Here is an 18,644-nt window from a genome sequence, read left to right on the forward strand (position 1 = left end):
TAGTCAAGGTCCTGAGGTGGAGGGCTCCTGAAGGAATGTTTTAGGTCATTTACTTTTTAAACCATAGTGACTTTTTTTTAAAAGACTTTATTTATTCCATTCTTTTTCAGAGAGGAGAGAGAGAAAGAGACAGAAAGAGGAAGAGAGAGAGAGAGAAAAGGGGGAGGAGCAGGAAGCATCAACTCCCATTATGTGCCTTGACCAGGCAAGCCCAGGGTTTCAAACCAGCGACCTCAGTGTTCCAGGTCGATGCTTTATCCCACTGCGCCACCACAGGCCAGGCTGTGGTGACTTCTTAGAAGTCCATGAGGACATGGCTGAAGGAACACCCACCTGGTCTCATTTTGCTCACTTCTTACCAGTGCAAGTTTGGATTGGCCAGCACAAATTAGCTGGAAATCAGGGTCTGCCTCTTGTGGTACTAGTTCTGAGAGCTGGCCTGCAGCTAGCTGTCACTGGTCATTGTTGAAACTAGAGGTAAATAATAGGTCATATTGAGCCACTGCAACTTTTGCTAGATACTGGGAAGTGATCTCCTTCCTCCACCCACCGTTTGGGTAGTGTGTGTGTGTGTGTTGTGTGTGTTTGAGTCCAGCCACTTCTGGACTCAAAAGTGTGTGTGTGTTTTGTGTTTGTTTGAGTCCAGCCACTCCTGGACTCAAAAGTGGAATGGGGTAAGGTGCAGGTCTAGATTTTGGAATCCAGCATAACTCCTAACTTGATAGCCTTTGGGTAAACTAATTTTTCTGCATCTCAGCTATAATAAACATAACAACAGCTGGCTCAGAGTTGTGGGAATAAATGCTCATCTACTTGTTTGGTACTAGAACCACACACAGTTTAGCTTAAACACCAGTTTGTTTTTCTCATTTTTAGTATTTCAAGACCCAAGTAACCAAATCAGTGGGGCCTCATTTGATAAAATAAGGAAGTTGAAGCCAGACTATGTTGGGCAACATGGTCTCTCCTAGGCTAAAACCTGATTGGTTAGCTAGAGCCTCCGGAGGCAGCAGCCAAGCCAGTGAGGGCCTGCCAGCTGCTCCTGCTGTACTTTTGCTGTGGTTGCCCTTACAGGTGGTTTCTCCTGGCTAAGTCAGACATGGCATCCCAGACCCTGAAAGGGAGTGAGCTGTGGCAGGGCACTAACCGGCATGGCCTTCCTCCAGTGACATCTGCAGCCCAGAGACAGGTTTTCTAATGCTTTGGTAGCCCTGGTGCCAATCAGTTCCTCCACCTCCTTACTGCAGAGGGCTTGGCAACACAGACCCAAGATGTAGCTACCTACGATTTATTTCCCCGAGGCACATACTCCAGTTTCACCACTTTTTATTGGATACAAAGCCATAAATTCTCTGATGCCCATGTGAGTCCTTTTACATACATACTCAGGTACATTCAGCAAAGGGCACCAATGGGTGGCAAGGAACAAAGTGCTGGGATGGTGATGCCTGGGTAGGAAAGAAATGGGGCTAGTGGAGGCCCCCTGGGGGCTGGAGGTACAGGCACCACTTGAGAAAACAAAACCAAAAAACAAAGCGCTCCACCCCTCTGCCTGATGTGCTTGGGGTGGGGGGAAGCGATCCTCACAGCAGGCCCATTGCAGCCTGGCTGTGCAGGGAAGGCAGGGCCTGGGGGTCTGTGTGGAGGTCCCCACCAGCAGTGGCCAGCCTAGGTCACCCCGAGCCTCTGAATGCATAACCCCTGCCTGTGCAGAGTTAAGGCTGGGAAGCCCAAGGCTAAGCCTCCCTGGGACCATGCCAGTGATGACAGGTAGAAGCCTGGACTCATGGTGGGGAAGCCTGCCTGATTGTCAGGGCAGTCTTGGGACTGGCCAGGTTCCCAAGGGTTTGGGGAGGGAGTAGGAGCTGGCTGCCTTACTTGGCCCTGGTATCTTTTTCTTCACCCAATCCTACACCTTATTCTCAGGCAAGGGCTGCAGAACACACTTGTCCAGGAATAAATACATACACACGATACACAGCAATATATACAGAAATGCAGGCCTTGGACAGGCTAGGTGAGAAACCAGGGCTAGAGATGTGCTAGGTCCCTGGGGGAGGGAATGACAGGCTGGGACAGAGCCCATCAGTTTAACTCCTCTGGGCACTTCGGCCCTGACCCACTCACCATCTCTCCTGTTTTCACCCAAGTCCAGCAGGAACTGGGTCTTTGGCACCAATAGTCACTCTGTTAAGGTCTTCAAGTTAGCGCCTTAGAAGGACTGGGACCTGGGCAGCTCCCCACTGTGGCCCAAAGGACTAGAGACAGGACCAGGGGGACAGGCAGGACCCAAAGGCAAAGGATGGAGCCAAACCTTGGAGCAGCAGGCCTTAGGAAGGAGGTGGCTTTTGGGGGGAAGCAATTCCTGAGGGGCTGGCTCAAACTCCACTCATGGTCCATAGGTGGTCTCTCCTGGCCAGTAAAGAGCCCCAGTTCTGGGCAGCCCATTCCCTCCGGAATCCAATCATCTACAGCTTTTCCTTGTTCTCTGCCAGTGTGGAGGCAGCTCAAATAAAGCAGGACATCACTCAAGCAAAATATGCCACACTCCCCAGGTGCTGGGGTCAGGCTGTGTGGCAGGGAGGTTGTAGGGACACCAAGTGGCCACCACCCATGGGCCCACCATTCATGCCTGGGTTCCCTGGAGCATGCCTGCCTTGGTTTATTCTCTGAACCTCCTCTTTGCATCATTACCTGTGAGATACAGGTGAGTGAAGGCTGGCTGGACCCTCCATCCCTGTTCCCCAACATCAGCCCAGCTGTATGGTTGCCAAAGTGAACAATGGAGCATTCTAGCCAGCAAATGTTCCCCCCTTAGCAGTGGGGCTCATCCCCCTGAAGAGGCAAAAATAGCACTGGGTTGGTAGTGTGGGGGCCTGCAAACCTGCCAGTTCTTGGGACAGGCATGAAAGTCTGAGCCACACGTCTGTCAGCCCGGGGGCGGGTGTGCAATGGGACATGCCGTAACCATGTTCCTATTGACAGAGGCCCGAGAATGTGCAATATACACTTATACACATCCTTCTCTTGGCTGGAAAATAAAGGGTGGGGAACTTGGTGGGTTTTCTGGGAACAGCCAAACCCATGAGGCAAACTTCCCACCAGCAGGAGATGGTCTTGTTCACTCAGCCGCCCACAGTGTGGTGTTGTACAGGGCTCTCGCACAAACGAATGAATGAGCGACTGAACCTACTACTGGCATCAGTCCTTTCAGCACCACCTTTCTCCCACTTCAGCTCACTGCCCATGCACTGTGACTTCCTCTCCCAGTGCTGATGCTGGGGCATCCCACAGGGCACCTATCCAGGGAAATTGCCCAGAACCTGTCTTCAGGGACTGAGGCTTCTTAGAGCAGAAGTCCCTCAACAGGGCCGACTCTGGCCAAGCAGAGCATCCCTTTGTGCTTTGTCCAAGAGACAGACAGGGCAGCACCTCATGGGGAGCAGGGGCTATGGAGGGTGCAGTGAGAAAGGACACCCAGGGCAGCCAGACCCTAAGTGGACTTCCACCTCCCTTCTAGGCCAATAAAGTTGTGCTTCTTCCCATGATTTCTGGGGACAAGGCTGGAGAGATGGGAGTCAATAGATCTGCTCTGGGATAGGGATCCCACAAGGCCAAGGCTTCGTGCAGGGCAGAGCAGGGAGTTAACATGACACCCTTGGTATTTGGAGTCTACTAGGAGCAGGGCCAGAACAAGCCATGGGAGGAAAAGCCATCAACAATGAAAAGAGCTGGGTGTAAAGCCAGGGAGCCTGGGTGCACTACTGAGTTTGGGGCCCAGGTGTGGGGGGCTCGATGCAGGGTAACCCAGGGCTGGGGCTTGATGTCCAGCCAAGTTGTGGCATAAAGTTGGGTCCCTGGAAGGAACTGAGACACTAGAAGAACCCAGCCCCAGCCAGGCCCTGTGCAGAAGAGATGGAAACCCTACAATGAATCTAGGTGAATGTTTGAAAGGACTTCCCAAGTGAAGGTTGGCAGGACCACGACCTCTGAGACACTGGGAATTCTGAGGAGGAACTGGGAGACCTGAGTCTTTAGAGCCTCAGTGCTGGGACCTGGTCCTGTGGGAACCATGTTGGGGTCAGTGAAAAACCTCTCTTGCATTCTGTGGCTTCTAAGCCAAGTGGTTCTGGTTTGGGCCCCAAAATGGCACCCCAAACAAAAAACTCCCAACAAAGCCCTCAGCCCATGGGACTAGTTGTGACCAAGGAGGGGACAAGTTCAATGAGTGTGTTCAGCCTCGTTCTTGGCCCCACAGGCCTAGCTCCCTTCCAAGGCCATATCTATAAGAAAACTAGCCAGACAAGGAAGCAAAACAGACCACCCTCCTCTGGCCTCCCAGAGGCCCCAGCATAAAGGTCAGCCCTGTGACTCCCTCCCATACAGCCTCGGGGACCCAAAGGCCATCAGAGTCCTGTCCAAGCACCTGGATTAGAAGGACATTCCATGAGGACAGGAACTGTTTCTCATAGGTGACGGGGTTCCCAGGGCCTTGCCCCCCAAAGGCTTGAGATTGCTGATAGGTACTTAGCTCTGGTGTTTTGTGGGGTAAGTGGTTGTTGGGAGGAGGGGTCTTATTTATATCAATAAAAACGCTTTTTTGTCTTCCTGGCAATTTACCCCTTTGGGAGGGATGGTCTCAATGCCCTTGGGAGATCTGAGTGAATGTTTTACCCTTCCAAGCCCACTCCCACCACCTTGCTGTACCCCCAACCTTTGGCTGACCACTTGCCCAGACTCCTAGGCCTGTGTGTTATCCCAGAAGAATGTAGACCCAAGCCCAAGTAGGCTGTCTGAAGGGTTGCTCCATAGAGGGCTGGAACAGAGCAGAGTGGGAGAAGAGCCCTCCTTACCAAGTCTGAGCTGCCTGGAGGAGCCCCCTCTGGTCTGGGACTTAGCAGAGGACTCTGACCAGGAGGTTGGGCCTCAAGAATGGAAGCCGAGCCAGAGCAGCCTGAGCAGCCAAGGAGCCACTGGGGGGCTGGGGGGGGGGGAGTATTGCAGATCCTCAGAGAGAAGACACCAAGTACTGGTGGTGACCCAGCTTGGGGATTGGGTGGGCGCTGGGGAGCTTCTGTTCAAGCTCCTGTCCCGGAGAGGTGGTGCCCAGGGTCAGGTCTGTTACTCTGCTGTCCCAGAAGGAAGACAGGAAACTGTCAACCCCTTCCTAGAAGCCAGAGACAACACCAGGCTTCCAAAGGTCCAGTCCAAATCAGGGTCCCTCTGGAGGTCCAAAGAGAGTGCCCTGGTGTGGGGCTGGCAGGGGCCCTGCCGCCCCTCACCCGGGTTAGCAGCCGCCTTCCACCTTGATGTGCAGAATCTTGGAGAAGCCGGGCCTCCTTCGCAGGGCCTGCAAACCAAACCTGGGTTAGTTCCCTCAGGGTCAAATCATCAGGGTCACACAGGTGAGGCCTGCACATCACACTCCCCAGACTTGGGCCCTAGGGTCTTAGGTGGCCTCAGAGCCAATTCACCTGGAGTTTTGTCACCATGTCTTCAAACAGCTTCTGGGCCTCAGGACTGCTAGGCTCTTTGAAGTAATCCGCAATCCCAATCTGGACCACAATGGACTTGAGGTTCCGGCAAATGCCTGGGGAAAGGTGGGTAAGGTGGGGCCTGTGTTTGGCCTGGGCAATGGGGCTGCCTTCTCTCCTCTCACTAGTGAAATCATCGCCCTCCCAAGAGACAGTCAAATGCCAGAAACTGGGACCAGTTCTGGGAGCAGACTCAGGCTACTTGGGGGTTCAACCAGACAATGGGACATGGTGGCCAGTGGCATTAAAGAGCAGAGGCTGTGGTGGACTTTGGGAGGACGAGTGGTCAACGGCTGTGCAGGGACTCTGGGAATGTCACTGGCAGAGGGACCGTGGTGCTCCAGCCTGGGCATTTAGAAATGAATCACAAAGAGCAGCTGAGGGGAAGCTAGGGCATGGAGGAGGGGAGACAGGGAGCAAACAAGTTGGGAGCAGAGGGCTTAAGGGATTGGACATTGCCATGAAGTCAGGAGAGGAGGAGCAGGAAGGTCAGGAGGCTGAGAGGGTCCTGGAGGTCATGATTTTGAAGGCTGAGCACTTAGTCTGGCGGTCAGTCCAAGGCAAGGCCATGAAGCTGACGGGGAGAGAGGATCCTAGAAATAATAAGATCAAGGAACCTACAGTGCGCAGGACATGCAGTCCTGCCAAGGGTCAAATGGTCTTGGATAATGGCCTCCCTTTATGGGTGTGAGTAGCCCAAGCTGGGCATTCGTGTCCTCTATGATGGTGGAGGAATGACCAGTAATGGAGTGGATAGCTGGTGGGGCCAGAGGAGGCATCACATAGCAGGCATCCCCAAACTACGGCCCGCGGGCTGCACGTGGCCCCCTGAGGCCATTTATCCAGCCCCCTGCCGCACTTCCAGAAGGGGCACCTCTTTCATTGGTGGTCAGTGAGAGGAGCACTGTATGTGGCAGCCCTCCAACCGTCTGAGGGACAGTGAACTGGCCCCTTGTGTAAAAAGTTTGGGGACCGCCTGACCTGTGGTGGCGCAGTGTATAAAGCGTCGACCTGGAAATGCTGAGGTCGCCGGTTCGAAACCCTGGGCTTGCCTGGTCAAGGCACATATGGGAGTTGATGCTCCCAGCTCCTCCCCCCTGTCTCTCTCTCCTCTCTAAAATGAATAAATAAAATAAAATAAAATAAAAAATTAAAAAAAATTTTGTTTAAAAAAAAAAAGTTTGGGGACCCCTGATAGAGTCTATACCAGGGAGAGAACAGTCTTCCCTCTGAGAACTGTCCTTGTGGGCTCACATGCATCAACTCATTTAATTCTCCCATCTTGCCATTCATTCTAAAAAATCAGCTTATCAGATGGGGTATAGAACTCAGAAAAGTATAGTAACTTGCCCAAATTCACACGGCTAATAAGCAGTCGAGTCATAATTGAGACCCAGGTCAGCAAAGCTCCAGAACCTGTGCTCTTACCCCTCCAGCCCTTGGCTGGAGGCTCACATGGGGGCAGGTGGCGCTGCATGGCTCCAGTCTCCACTGTGGGTAGAGCACAGCACAACAGATATCTGTTGAACTGAAATACATTGACCAGATGCTGGAGGGCCTTGAATCACACTGGCCTCAGAAGACAATGGTGGCAAAGCCGGGACTAGATCCCTGGTCAGTCTAACCCACTGGCGCTTGCTGACTAGGAGTGATAGGGAGCTGGTTATGCTACTTGCTGACAAGGGATGATAAAAGGCAGGCAACACTTGTAGCCCACCCTGCATTCCCCATCACTCACTGTTGAAATGCAACAGGGCCTTAGGGGTGACAGGGGTAGCCGTGAGCACCAGCATCTCTAGTCCTTTCAGGCCTTCCCGGCAGACCTCAGCCGCCACCTCCTGGGTGATCTCCGACACGTGGTCCAGCTCCAGGACCTGCAGCCGCATGCAGTTTCTTGCTAGGAAGGGGGAGAAAGGAGAGGTCATGCTGACAAACTCCACAGGTCACCTCCTACCCAGTTCCCTGATGTTCCTCTCACCACCTAGGCTGTAGCCCAGAGTTCCTCTGAGATGTCAACGTCACACCCATGTCTGCTTCCCACTAACTCCTCGGGCTCAAGGAAAGACTCACCAAGTGATGCCAGGCCCTGTACTCCACAGCCGGCGCCTCCAACCCCCAGAGCCCTGAGGTGGGGCCAACAGCGACCGATCATCTGCAGGCAGCGGTTACTGAACCGCGTGGGCTGCTGGCTGGAGAACAGCGGGTCGGGGAGGGGGGGCCATCAGGAAAGCCTCTGGTTGCATGACACCGTAAGCCTGCTCCTTCTCAGGATCCCCCCAGGCAAGGGCCTCACCAACCACCCCAGTTGCTCAAGTCAGAAACCTGGGATCATCCCTGAGTTCTTGCTTCACCTCTTGATTCTGACCCACGAATTCTGATTCCTGAATAAGTCTTCAACCTACAGTTCAGACCACCATCAATATTCACCGGAATTATAACTAGACTCCCTGCCAGTTCATCCTCCAAGCTGCTGACAGTGAGCCAGTCATTCCTAAAATACTTAAAATCAACAAGTGATTTTAAGTATCTAAGCCAAGAACAACTGAGCTAGGCCCTAGGGATATAGTGGTGATGACACAGACATGGTACCTACCCCGAACGAGTGGATAGTGGGTAAAGGGGGACGGACACAAAGAATGTTACTTGTCTGATGTAATCCTTTTTTTAAGATCTAAAATCCCACAATTGCTTCCCCATACTTTCTAAATAAAATGCAAAATCTAAACCCTAGGCAAGATCTTCCTGAATTTGCCCCACCCTGCCTTTTCACAGTCACTGCTTGGCTGTGCCTACCACTCACACCAAAGTTTCTGTTTCCCTGAACACTTCATCCCTCAATCTCGCCCAGGCTACAGACATCACTCTGGCGTCTGTCACATGCTTGGTACCATGGATGTGGATATGGACATTTACAGCCTCTGACCTGAGAACCATAGGTCTTGTGGAGACTGAAATATAGAGAAACTATTGCAAAACAGACTACAGCAGAGGTCAGGAAAAGGTACAGTAGGAATGAAGGCAGGAGAGCAGTGACAATTCTACCAGGGTGTTGGTGAAGGGACACTGGAGGGCCTGGAAGGAGTTGTCACGTGAAGAGAGGGCTTGGAGGGCCAGGTGCTGGGAGCAGAAAAGCCTGACCCTGACATGTTTGAGGAGCTCCAAGGAGCACCATAAATGTGAGCTCACACTTTGGACTCTTCAACAAACAGCTTTTTTTGTACTTTATACACTGACCATCCTGAACTACCTTTCATATGCCAAACCAACCAATGTCCTTCTAGCTAGGACATGACTCCAGGTCTGATTTTAAGCCTTGCTCCTAACACCTAAACACACAGATTGAAGAATGTGAATTTGTCTCCCAACCAGCTGATGGAGTGGGCCCAGATCTGCTCAGTCCTCAACGCCAGATCCCACCCAACTCTATCCCCACCTCACCCCCGCCAAGGCTCACCAGGGATGAAGTGGCGCCACCTGGAGGGAGACAATCTCTCTGCAGCCTGCACCCAAGGCCCAAATGACCTCATGGCCAACGGGATCTGTGGCACTCCTGTTGAAAAGACAAAGCTAGGGCCACCCACCCTGGTGGCCTCTGCTCCTTCCTCTGGGGACATACAGCTCTTAGGTCCCTTAGCCTGAGAGCCCTGGGGGAAGGGTATGCAGAGCCCAGGGACCCCTTGGGCCTGAGGCCAACCCTCTTAAGGTTGTATCCGGTGGGGTGGACCCACCTGTAGGTGACAGCCTGCAGGGCACGGCAGTAGCAGCTGGCCAGCCAGAGCGAACGATCGGTGAGGATGTTGGGACAGTGGGAGATGCGTAGGATCAGCAGGTTGCCCCCCGCCGCCTTCAGCAGGGATTCCAACCCTGCTTCCAGACAGCCACTGGGGATGGCCAACAGGTCAGGGGGTGGCTTGTGGCCACCTCCTGCTCTGGGAAGCATCCCCACTTAATTCTGGGTCTGTAGCCCTGGAGCACCCACCCACCCACCCACCACGGCCTCACCGGGTGCTCCGGGCATACTCCTCCTTGCTCTCCTTCTTGCCTCGCTGCCGAGGCTTCAGATTCTGCAGTGTCAGTGAGTGGGCCTGGGTGCACCACTGAGCCAGCATTGCCAGGAACTGCAGGGAGAGAAGGGTTACCTGGGGATGAGGGTTCTGAGCTTGGTTGGCTGGAAGGACAGCTCCAGGATAGGAGGCCCTGTGAGAGCATTTCAGGAAGCCAAGCAAGAGCTGGGGTCTTGTAAGAGTGGCAAGGACCAGACGTGGAGGGGCTAGACACTGGAGAAGGGTGGTGGCGGGGGCTGGGGGTCAGGTCACAGCATGGATGAGTGGGAGGGCAGGGGCAGCAGGCAGACACAGGCACCTTGGAACAGACTCGGGCATTCTCGAGCAGCACCCGTGTCCAGACGGCGGGGTGGCGGGCCACAAAGCGCCAGTCCCGGCAGACCTCAGCAGCATGCAGGAGTGTGCGTGTGTCCAGGTAGGTGAAGATGCAGAACAGGGCGGCTCGCATCTTGAGGATCTCCGGGCTGATGACCTCATTGGAACATGAGGGGCTGCCTCTCTCTGCTCGCCGACCCCGCCCACTGCCTCCCTCAGAGCGGGCTGCACAATACCAAAAGGTCAAAGGTGAGTGTGGAGGATCAAAGGCCAGCATGGGGATGTGGACGGGGAGCTAGGGTAGGTTAGGAGCTACAGGGGGAATGGGCATGAAAGACTCCTGCTGGGGAACCAGGCCTTGGGAGGGAGGACAAGAGGCTTCTGCTTCCTCCTCCTCTGCATCACCTCTATCCTTAATTTTGCAAATACGAAAAAGGTAGCCTTTCTTCAAGTAAATTCTTTTTAAGATAATATATGATCACATAGTCTAAACTCGCCCCAGATGAGGTAACTGAGTCAAGTTTGGAGAAGGAGAGGGTTTAGAGGGCTAAGGCAAGGCTGGATAGAAACAGGGACTCTATGAACAGAAGGCAGGTGGAAAGCTGCTCAAAGCAGTCACGGGGGTGCGGCCATACAGCCTTACCGGAACCCTCTCCCCTCCTGACCTTCACCCAGCCACATATGTCCATGGCCTTGTTTGTATATGGGAAGGCACCCCCTCAACTGCTCCAGGGACCTCAGAGTCCGGAGTTAACACTCAGCTACTCTCCTGTAAATGTCAATGAGCCCACCACATAAATGGACTCCTGTAGATGTGGCACCCCTGTGCAAAAGCCAACCTGGGTGCCCTGTGCTGCAGTGTTGCCCTGTCACGCAAGCTCCTGCCCCAGGCTTGCAGGGTGCTATGGGAATGTATCATTCTCATTGCAGAAAGTCTGGGGCAAGTGGAAAGGAGGTGCAGGAGCCAGGGAGAGGCACTGCCTCATCCCTGTGTCCTCTGATGGGGCCTGTACCACAGGACAGCCTGGCCTCTCTGCCCACCCTCCTAGGACTCACCTGAGAGCCGGCAGCTACTCAATGGCCCAGCCACAGCAGGCCCAGGACAGGGGACATCCGAGGGGCCCTCAGCCTCTGACTCGGTGGTTCGGGAGCCCACATCCGAAATGTCACCCTCCTCCCCCTCCGTGCTGTGTCGGCGGGGTCTGCGCTGCCAGTTCTGAATGGCTTGGCGCCGCAGGCCTGAGCTTCGAGGGGCCTGAGCCCGCTCTGAGCCATTGGCAGCCTGGGCCCGTGTGGCCAAGCCCCCAGGGCCACTGTCCTCCGGGGCCCCCTCTTCTGGCCGGGGCAACTCCAGACTGTCACTGTCATAGCAGCCTGAGCTCTGGGATGCAGCTGGGACACGACTGGAGGCCCTGGGGTGGGGTGGACCAGATGGTAACAAGTGAGAAGAGAGGGGCACCATTCATGCCTGAACTCCCCATCCCACCCCCACCACCAGCCAAGGGCAACCCACCCACTCTACTTTCCAAGAGTCCCCCTCTAAGTGTGAAAAGGCAGACAGACAGAGGTGCCCCAAGGAAGATGGGGAGAGGAGGAGCCAAGCCTCCAGACAAATCAGCCATCCAGTGGGCCATTGGATCTTTCCAGGGTGAGGGTGGGCTGCGTGGGGCGGGCCGGGCCCGAGGCTTACCCTGTGCTGGGAGAGGAGCCATGCCGTGACACGGCATATGTGCTAGGCATGGCCAGGCCCACGTGGTGTTCTCGCTGAGGGCCCCCAGAGCGGGAGGGAAGGGAAGGGAGGGCAGTAGAGGCAAGAAGATGAGAAGGAGCAGGTAAAACGGTACAAGATGGAGAGAAGAGGAGAGAGAAGAAGAAAACAGTTGGGAAAGATAGACAAATAGACAGACAGACAGCTCAGAGAGGAAGGCTCACCAGCCCCCTCCGCACACCCATCCAGCACCCCAGACCCCGTTTGTGGTTCCTGGACTGACATTTGCAGGGACAGACCTCTGAATCACACTCACAACAGGCTCAGGGGCCTGCGCTTCTGCTATTTCAGAGGGTCTCCCCTGTTCCTGGACCCCCTACTTCAGGCCTAGAGTGTGCTCATGGGGAAGAGCCAAAAGAGGGAGCATTTCAGGGGAGATGTCAGGCCATATGTGAGGGGTATATGTGGAAGCCAGGTGTGCAGGTGGAAGAGGGAAGGCAGGCGGGCACTCACCATTCTGCCTGGGCCCCGGGGCCCGGGCCCCGCACCACTGCCCCCAGCTCCACGGCCCAGGCTGGTGCTCGGTGTGCTGCCACAGCTGCTGCTGATGACCTGCAGCTGCCGTTCGGCACGGTCAGCCCGCTCCAGGAGCTCCTCAATGAACTGCTGCAGCCGCAGCTTGGCACTGGCCTCGCGTGCTGCCGTCTCCTTCAGGAACTGGTCGATCTGCACCACCTCCCTGGGCCCGGAGCAGCCTCTTACCCCAGTGCGTCAGCCTGGCTGCCCACCCACCCTCTGGAGGAGGCCCTGGCCAATGGGGAGCAACATGCGCACAGCTGCCTACAGCGTCTCCTTATGGTCACACGGGCACACACAGAACAAGCCCAGGCAAACTGTGCCACACAATGGCACACAGAAATACCAGCATATACTCTAAGTCACATACTCACACCTCGCCCACCGGCCCCAAACACACAACTGGACACTTCTGTTCCCCGTGGAAATACTCATAGGCATACTTAGTCACACACAGCCGCCTCCTGCCTCCAGACACACAGGCTCACACAGTCACACAGCCAAGTAGGCAAAGTCCAATATATAGCCCCACACTCAAATATGTGTGTTCATCCTGTTCATTCACAGCACACACAGTCTAAGACAGGCACAGTCCCACCGATACATTCAAACACCCCCTCGCCCCCCCCCCACGTTTTTCAGACATGTTCTCAGATGCAGAATTGTATTTCTAGTTGCACTACCACCCTCTAGGACAGCGGTTCTCAACCTGTGGGTCGCGACCCCTGTGGGGGTCGAACGGCCAAAACACAGGGGTCGCCTAAAGCCATGGGAAAATACATATTTATTATACAATACATTTTTAAATAAAATATGTATTTCCGAAGCCATGGGAAAATACATATTTATTATACAATACATTTTTAAATAAAATATGTATTTCTGATGGCTTTAGGCGACCCCTGTGTTTTGGTCGTTTGACCCCCACCGGGGTCACAACCCACAGGTTGAGAACTGCTGCTCTAGGACATGCACATACACAGAGTATACAAGAGTATGTAGTCCTAAATGCATTCACAGTTGTTCATGCATCTACTCAATATTGACTGAGCACGTTCTCAGTGCCAGGCACTATTCTTAGGTATTGAGGACACAGCTGTGAAGAAGGCAGAGAAAAATTCCTGCCACCACAGAGCTTATATCACTATGGGGACAAATAACTTCTACATATTTCATAATCCTACATCTAAAGACCTGAGACATAAGGAGAAAGCAGCAAAGAAGACTGAGAAGGAACAATGAGATAGAAGGAGGTCCCAGGAGAGCATCCTGGGAGCCAAGTGTCTCAAGATCAGCTGTGTCAAATGCTGCTGACTGGTCAAGTAAGATGATGGCTTGGCCTTGACAACATGAAGGTCACTGGTGACATGGAGGGCAGTGGTGGAGGTGAACACCTGATCAGAGTGGGTTCAAGAGAAAACGTGGAGAAAGAAATTGGAGACAAGGAGGATAAACAATACTTAAAAGAGTTGTTCTGCAAGGAGGAGAGAAAAGGGGCAGTTCAAGGGAAAGGGAGGTTGGGGCAGATAGGAGAAACAAGCTTATGTTTGTGTGCTTTTAGGAACGATACAGTAACAGGGAATATCTGATGAAGGCAAAGGACAATGAGAGAATTGAGCTGTCTTTTAGTGAGCAAAAGGGAAAAGGACCTGGTGCCATAACACAGGAGCTAGCCTTGCCTAAGAGAACAGAAAAGGAAGAGTAATAGTCTTCACAGACAGGTACACGGTCATACTGCCAGGGGCTCACAGTCCTAAACACACAATGTCAGGACAGTCTTGGCCTCACATGCACCACCATTATATTCTTAAGGCCCGTGAGCCACATCCCGTAAGCCAAAACCACAGACACAGACACACACAGGGGCATCCGCTCAGGAACATTCGCAGGCACGTTCACCAACAGGGCCCTGCAGGCAACTCACTGCTGCTTGCGGCTCAGCTCCTGTTCTTTGTGCACCAGGTCCTGCTTGAGCGAGGCCAGCAGCTCCACACTCACGTCCACCTGGCGCGAGAGCTCAGAGGCACGCTCTTCCAGCTCCTCCTTCTCGCGCCCCAGCCGTGCACTCTCCTGCCTCGCGGTCTCCAGCTCCGCGGCCTTGCGCTCTAGCTCGGCCTGCAGCCGGCCCACCTGGCCTGCGATCTTCTGCTCCACCTCTTCGCTCAGGCGCTCCAGCCGCCGGTCCACCTCCAGCTTCTCCAACGCGCGGATCTTGAGACGCGCCAGGCCCTCCTCGTAAGCCACATCGGCGGGCGAGGGGGAAGCGGGCGAGGCAGAGGTGGGCCCGGGGCAAGGGCTGGGACCCGGGCCGGGCGGCGGCGTCGAGCACGCAGAAGACGCCACGGACTTTCGAGCGAACAGCTCCCCCAGGGGGATCTCAATCTCGCGCAGGGCGTAGCGCGCGGCGGCTGCAGGCACGAGGCCGGGCTCCGCCAGCTCCTCGCAGGGCAGGCTGGCGGGCACGAGGTCACCAGGGAAGTGGGCGAGGGGCGCGTGGTGAAGGTGGTGGTGCAGCAGGTGGGGCGTGGCGGGCGACGGCCCGGCTGCCTGCTCCTTGCCCTGGAAGGACGTACTTTCGAAAACTTCGCGCCGCGCGCCAGGCACCGCCAGCAGGGCGGCAGGTTCGGGCGCCAGCGGGAAGCCAGAAGCCGCAGCTGCAGCGGCCGCAGCAGCGGCACCATCGCAGATGCTATTGGTCTTGGAGAGGATGTAGAGTGTCTCGTACGTGTGGCTGTACTCTAGGTGTGCGCGCAGCGACGACAGGCTCCGGAAGCGTTTGTGCTCCCCGCAGCGCGGGCAGCGGTAAGGCAGGTCCAGCGAGGCCATGGCCCCGCCGCCCCCGCGGCGTCCCAGCTCCACCGCGGCTGCCCCGCCGGTCAACCGGGCGCACTCATGGAGGGCTGCGGAGACTTCCCCTGCGGGATCAGCAAGGCTCAGGGCACCCGCAGCCAGGGGCAAGGAGGCTAGAAAAAAGGGAGTAAGTCTTAGGAGGGGGTATCCCTGCTCCTCCTTCTCAAACCCGTATCCCCACCGGCGAGGAAATGGACTTGCCAGGCAAAAACCTGCCCATAAGAGAGGCGTATGGGGAGAGCAATGGCCTAACCCTAGAGGGGGCTGGCCTGAGCATTCTGGAACCTGTATGAGGGTTTGTACATGTATGAGGGTGAAAAAGAATGAGAATGTTTTAAAGGGGGAAAAAAGCATTGTTTTATTTATAATAGTTCTAACCTGGACATAATCCAAGTGCTCAGTAGTAGTAGAATGAATAAACTGCAGTATATTCATAATGGAATATTACCCAGCAATGAGAAAAGGAACAACTGGTACATGCAACAACATGGAAGAATCCATTTGATGTCATGTTACATGAAAGAAGCCAGACAAAAGTGCATACTATAGGATTCCACATATATGGAGTTTAATAACAGACTAAATTGAAGATGACAAAGTCAGAATAGAGGTTACCCTTGGTGGCTCTATGGACTGGGAAGGTACAGGAGGGAACCTTATGTGATACAGGTGTGTATATATGTAAACAGTCAAGCTGTACACTTCATATTAGTGCACTATACGTATTTGACTATATGTATGTTACATCTTAAAAAAATCCGTAAAAGAAGATGCTTATTTCCATGTCATGCAAAATATACCCATAAGACAGGCTGGACTACTGGTACCATGTTGCAATGACCAAGATGTCACTTCACCTGATAAAACCTCTGTGTGTGTCATTATTTGTTCCTGCCCCTGCTTCTGTACCACACCCTCCCATCCCTGCCACTCCAGGAACGTAAGTCCTTTTCTCATATTTCTTTGCTAGGTTGTTTTCCAATAAGTGGCCCTGCTCTGCCCTTTGCTCCTAGTGCCATGATATCTGTCCTTCCCAGGCGCCTTCTGGCAAAAACCACCATCCTTCCTAGAATCCCACCTCTGGTCACTGACCTTCAACTCCCACTGTCCATCCCCCATCATCTCTGGCTTCTGCTCACCCTTTCCCTGCCTCATTCCTCACTGCCATCCTCTTCCTAACTGCCTGCAAACAGATTTTAATCACCTTCTGCTGTCACTGTGCTTGGCCCTGGATCACAGACCACCTGCTAATCAGACAGTTCAGTTGTCATCAGGAGTCTTCACCCACTTGATCCCTTGGCTGATCCTCTTTTTTTTTTTCCTTTTTTTAGATTTTACTTATTCATTTCTTAGAGAGGAGACAGAGAGAGAAAGAGAGACAGAGAGAGAAAAAGGGGGGAGGAGCAGAAAGCATCAACTCCCATATGTGCCTTGACCAGGCAAGTCCAGGGTTTCGAACCAGCGACCTCAGTGTTCCAGGTGGACACTTTTACTCACTGTGCCACCGCAGGTCAGGCTGATTGATCTTCTTGATCCCTCAGTCTTCATAGGCTGCCATTAAAGTGCCTAATTTGGATTCTCTGACCTCTTCCTCTTGCTGCCTTCCTAATCTTCCTGTCTCCTGATGGGAACTCTTCACACCCCCTTTGCCTCTATTTTCTCCCAGGCAGTCTGATTTACTCCCATAGGTTAACTCACACCTTAAACCCATTAAGTCTCAGCTCTGCCTCTCCATCCTGACCTGCTCTTGAGTTCCATTTGCTTTGGCATTTCCACATGGATGTATGGGTGTATGATGTCTGTTACCTTAAAAAAAATTATTTATTGATTCATCTTAGAGAGAGAAGAAGAGGGGCAGAGAGAGAGAGAGAAACGCTGATTTGCTGTTCCACTTACTATGCATTCATTGGTTGATTCTTGTATGTGCCCTAACTGGGGATTGAACCCGCAACCTTGGCATATCAGGACAATGCTCTAACCAACTGAATACCTGGCCTGGTCCTGATGGCTGTTCCCTTTGCAGCCCAGCACCCAGCCCTCCTCCTGGGAAAAGCACCCTGCCAACACTTTGGGGAACCATTATTCCTTTCTTTTCTATGTGGCCTGGGGGGGGTTGATGGTTCACCCCTGTGATATAGGCCTTGTTGATCAGAATCTTAGGATGGGCACATATCACTCAACTTGAATCAGAGTCTTTTTTCATTGAGTTAATGAGTTCTTTCTCAAGGACTTCTCTAGAACTACAGGGGCAGGGGTGGGGGGGAGCATCCTCTTTGAGCTCAGGTTTCTAAGCTAATGGTGAGGGCCAGAGCATCAAGGGCCACCTTTGGGAGGAACTGCTTGGGAATGAAGTCAACACAAAGAAGCAGAACTGAGATAGAGAGAGATTCTTCACACTGTTTGAGAGCCTGGTCTGTTCAATTCTGTGAGCCAGTCAGTTCCCTTTTTTGCTTAAGCCAGTTGGATGTGGGTCTGTGTTACATGCACCAGGAAAAAAGTCTTAACCCAGAAATTAGAATCAGGAATGGAACTTTTAAAAAGTAATAGACTTTAAAAAGGAATGAACTGAACTAAGGGGAGGGGGTAAAACAATACCTCCTGCCCACTCAGAAGTCGGTAAACCCTACTACACAGCAGCAAAGCAGCGGACTAAACTCTCCCACTGCCTCTGGAGCACAGATGGTGTTCCCACCAAGGCTGGAACTTTAGGGAACGTACAGAAAAATGACAGTGTTGGGCTGTATCCTTTCCCATAGCCTCAGTAAGGTCCAGTAAGAGAAATACACAGGGGCTGAAGGGGCCCATCTGAAAGCAGAGAGGAAGAAAATGCCGCTGTGCCTAAAGAAGCTCTTTCTGCCTCAGGCCAGTCATCCAATATGGCTGAGAGTCAGATAATTAAGAGCTAGTTCTCTGCTTCTAGCTAAAGTCAGCTCAGGCAAAGACAGGGAGGCTGGAAACACAGAGAGAGACAAACCTGGGGCCTGACAGGCTCCTAACTCCCCAGACCCTCCTGAACCCCTCCTGCTGTGCCCTCGCAGCTCAACAGAGGCAACCACTGCTTTCATGATAAGCAGCCTCCCACTGGGATGCAGGTTGCGTGGGAAGGGGCAAATGAACTGTGCCTCCCACTCTAGAGTAGGGATTTGAATTGCTCAGTGGCAGAGGCCTAGCTGAGGCCACAGAACCATGGGGCTCCTGGGATGTGCAAAGCACCAAGGCCTGTTGCTAAGAGACAACTCCTCCTTCTTCCTCAACACCATCACCAGGGACTCCATTCATGAAATATAACTTCCAGTGAGGTCTCTAGTTTGGTTAATAGCTCTGAGGATGACTGAATGCAAATTGACTGAAAGCTTCCTAATGATTAGGGAATTGTATTGCCAGACCAAAAAAGAACCCACCACCCCCAAACCTGGAAAACAAAGGCCAGGAAATACTTAGCTCCTACAGTTGCCCACCCACCAAAGCTACACCAATGGAAAGGGACTCCTCAGTGGCCACAGAGCAAAAGCACAAGGGTGGCTGTCTGAAAGAGCAGAACCAGCACCAGAGCAACCAATAGGGAGCTAGGGAATCTCATCCTCACCAAGTGGCTGA

The 18,644-nt window shown here is 53.4% G+C and overlaps 1 protein-coding gene across 2 annotated transcripts in view; it reads right to left on the reverse strand.

Moving 5' to 3' along the window:
• Positions 1-2,150: 2,150 nt before the first annotated feature.
• FBXO41 (F-box protein 41) overlaps positions 2,151-18,644 on the reverse strand; it is a 38,990-nt gene continuing 22,496 nt past the window's right edge. For both annotated transcript variants that reach the window (XM_066267388.1, XM_066267389.1), the window contains exons 2-13: positions 14,122-15,160; positions 12,135-12,360; positions 11,604-11,677; positions 10,970-11,325; positions 9,897-10,138; positions 9,537-9,652; positions 9,263-9,415; positions 8,989-9,084; positions 7,605-7,723; positions 7,273-7,431; positions 5,475-5,590; positions 2,151-5,350 (exon numbers count right to left, since the gene is read on the reverse strand). In XM_066267388.1, coding sequence (XP_066123485.1) covers positions 5,288-5,350; positions 5,475-5,590; positions 7,273-7,431; positions 7,605-7,723; positions 8,989-9,084; positions 9,263-9,415; positions 9,537-9,652; positions 9,897-10,138; positions 10,970-11,325; positions 11,604-11,677; positions 12,135-12,360; positions 14,122-15,160 — 2,759 coding nt within the window. In that variant the 3' untranslated portion in view covers positions 2,151-5,287. The remainder of the gene's footprint in view (positions 5,351-5,474; positions 5,591-7,272; positions 7,432-7,604; positions 7,724-8,988; positions 9,085-9,262; positions 9,416-9,536; positions 9,653-9,896; positions 10,139-10,969; positions 11,326-11,603; positions 11,678-12,134; positions 12,361-14,121; positions 15,161-18,644) is intronic.

The sequence above is a fragment of the Saccopteryx bilineata genome, chromosome 3, assembly GCF_036850765.1.
Source record: "Saccopteryx bilineata isolate mSacBil1 chromosome 3, mSacBil1_pri_phased_curated, whole genome shotgun sequence".
Classification (NCBI taxonomy): domain Eukaryota; kingdom Metazoa; phylum Chordata; class Mammalia; order Chiroptera; family Emballonuridae; genus Saccopteryx; species Saccopteryx bilineata.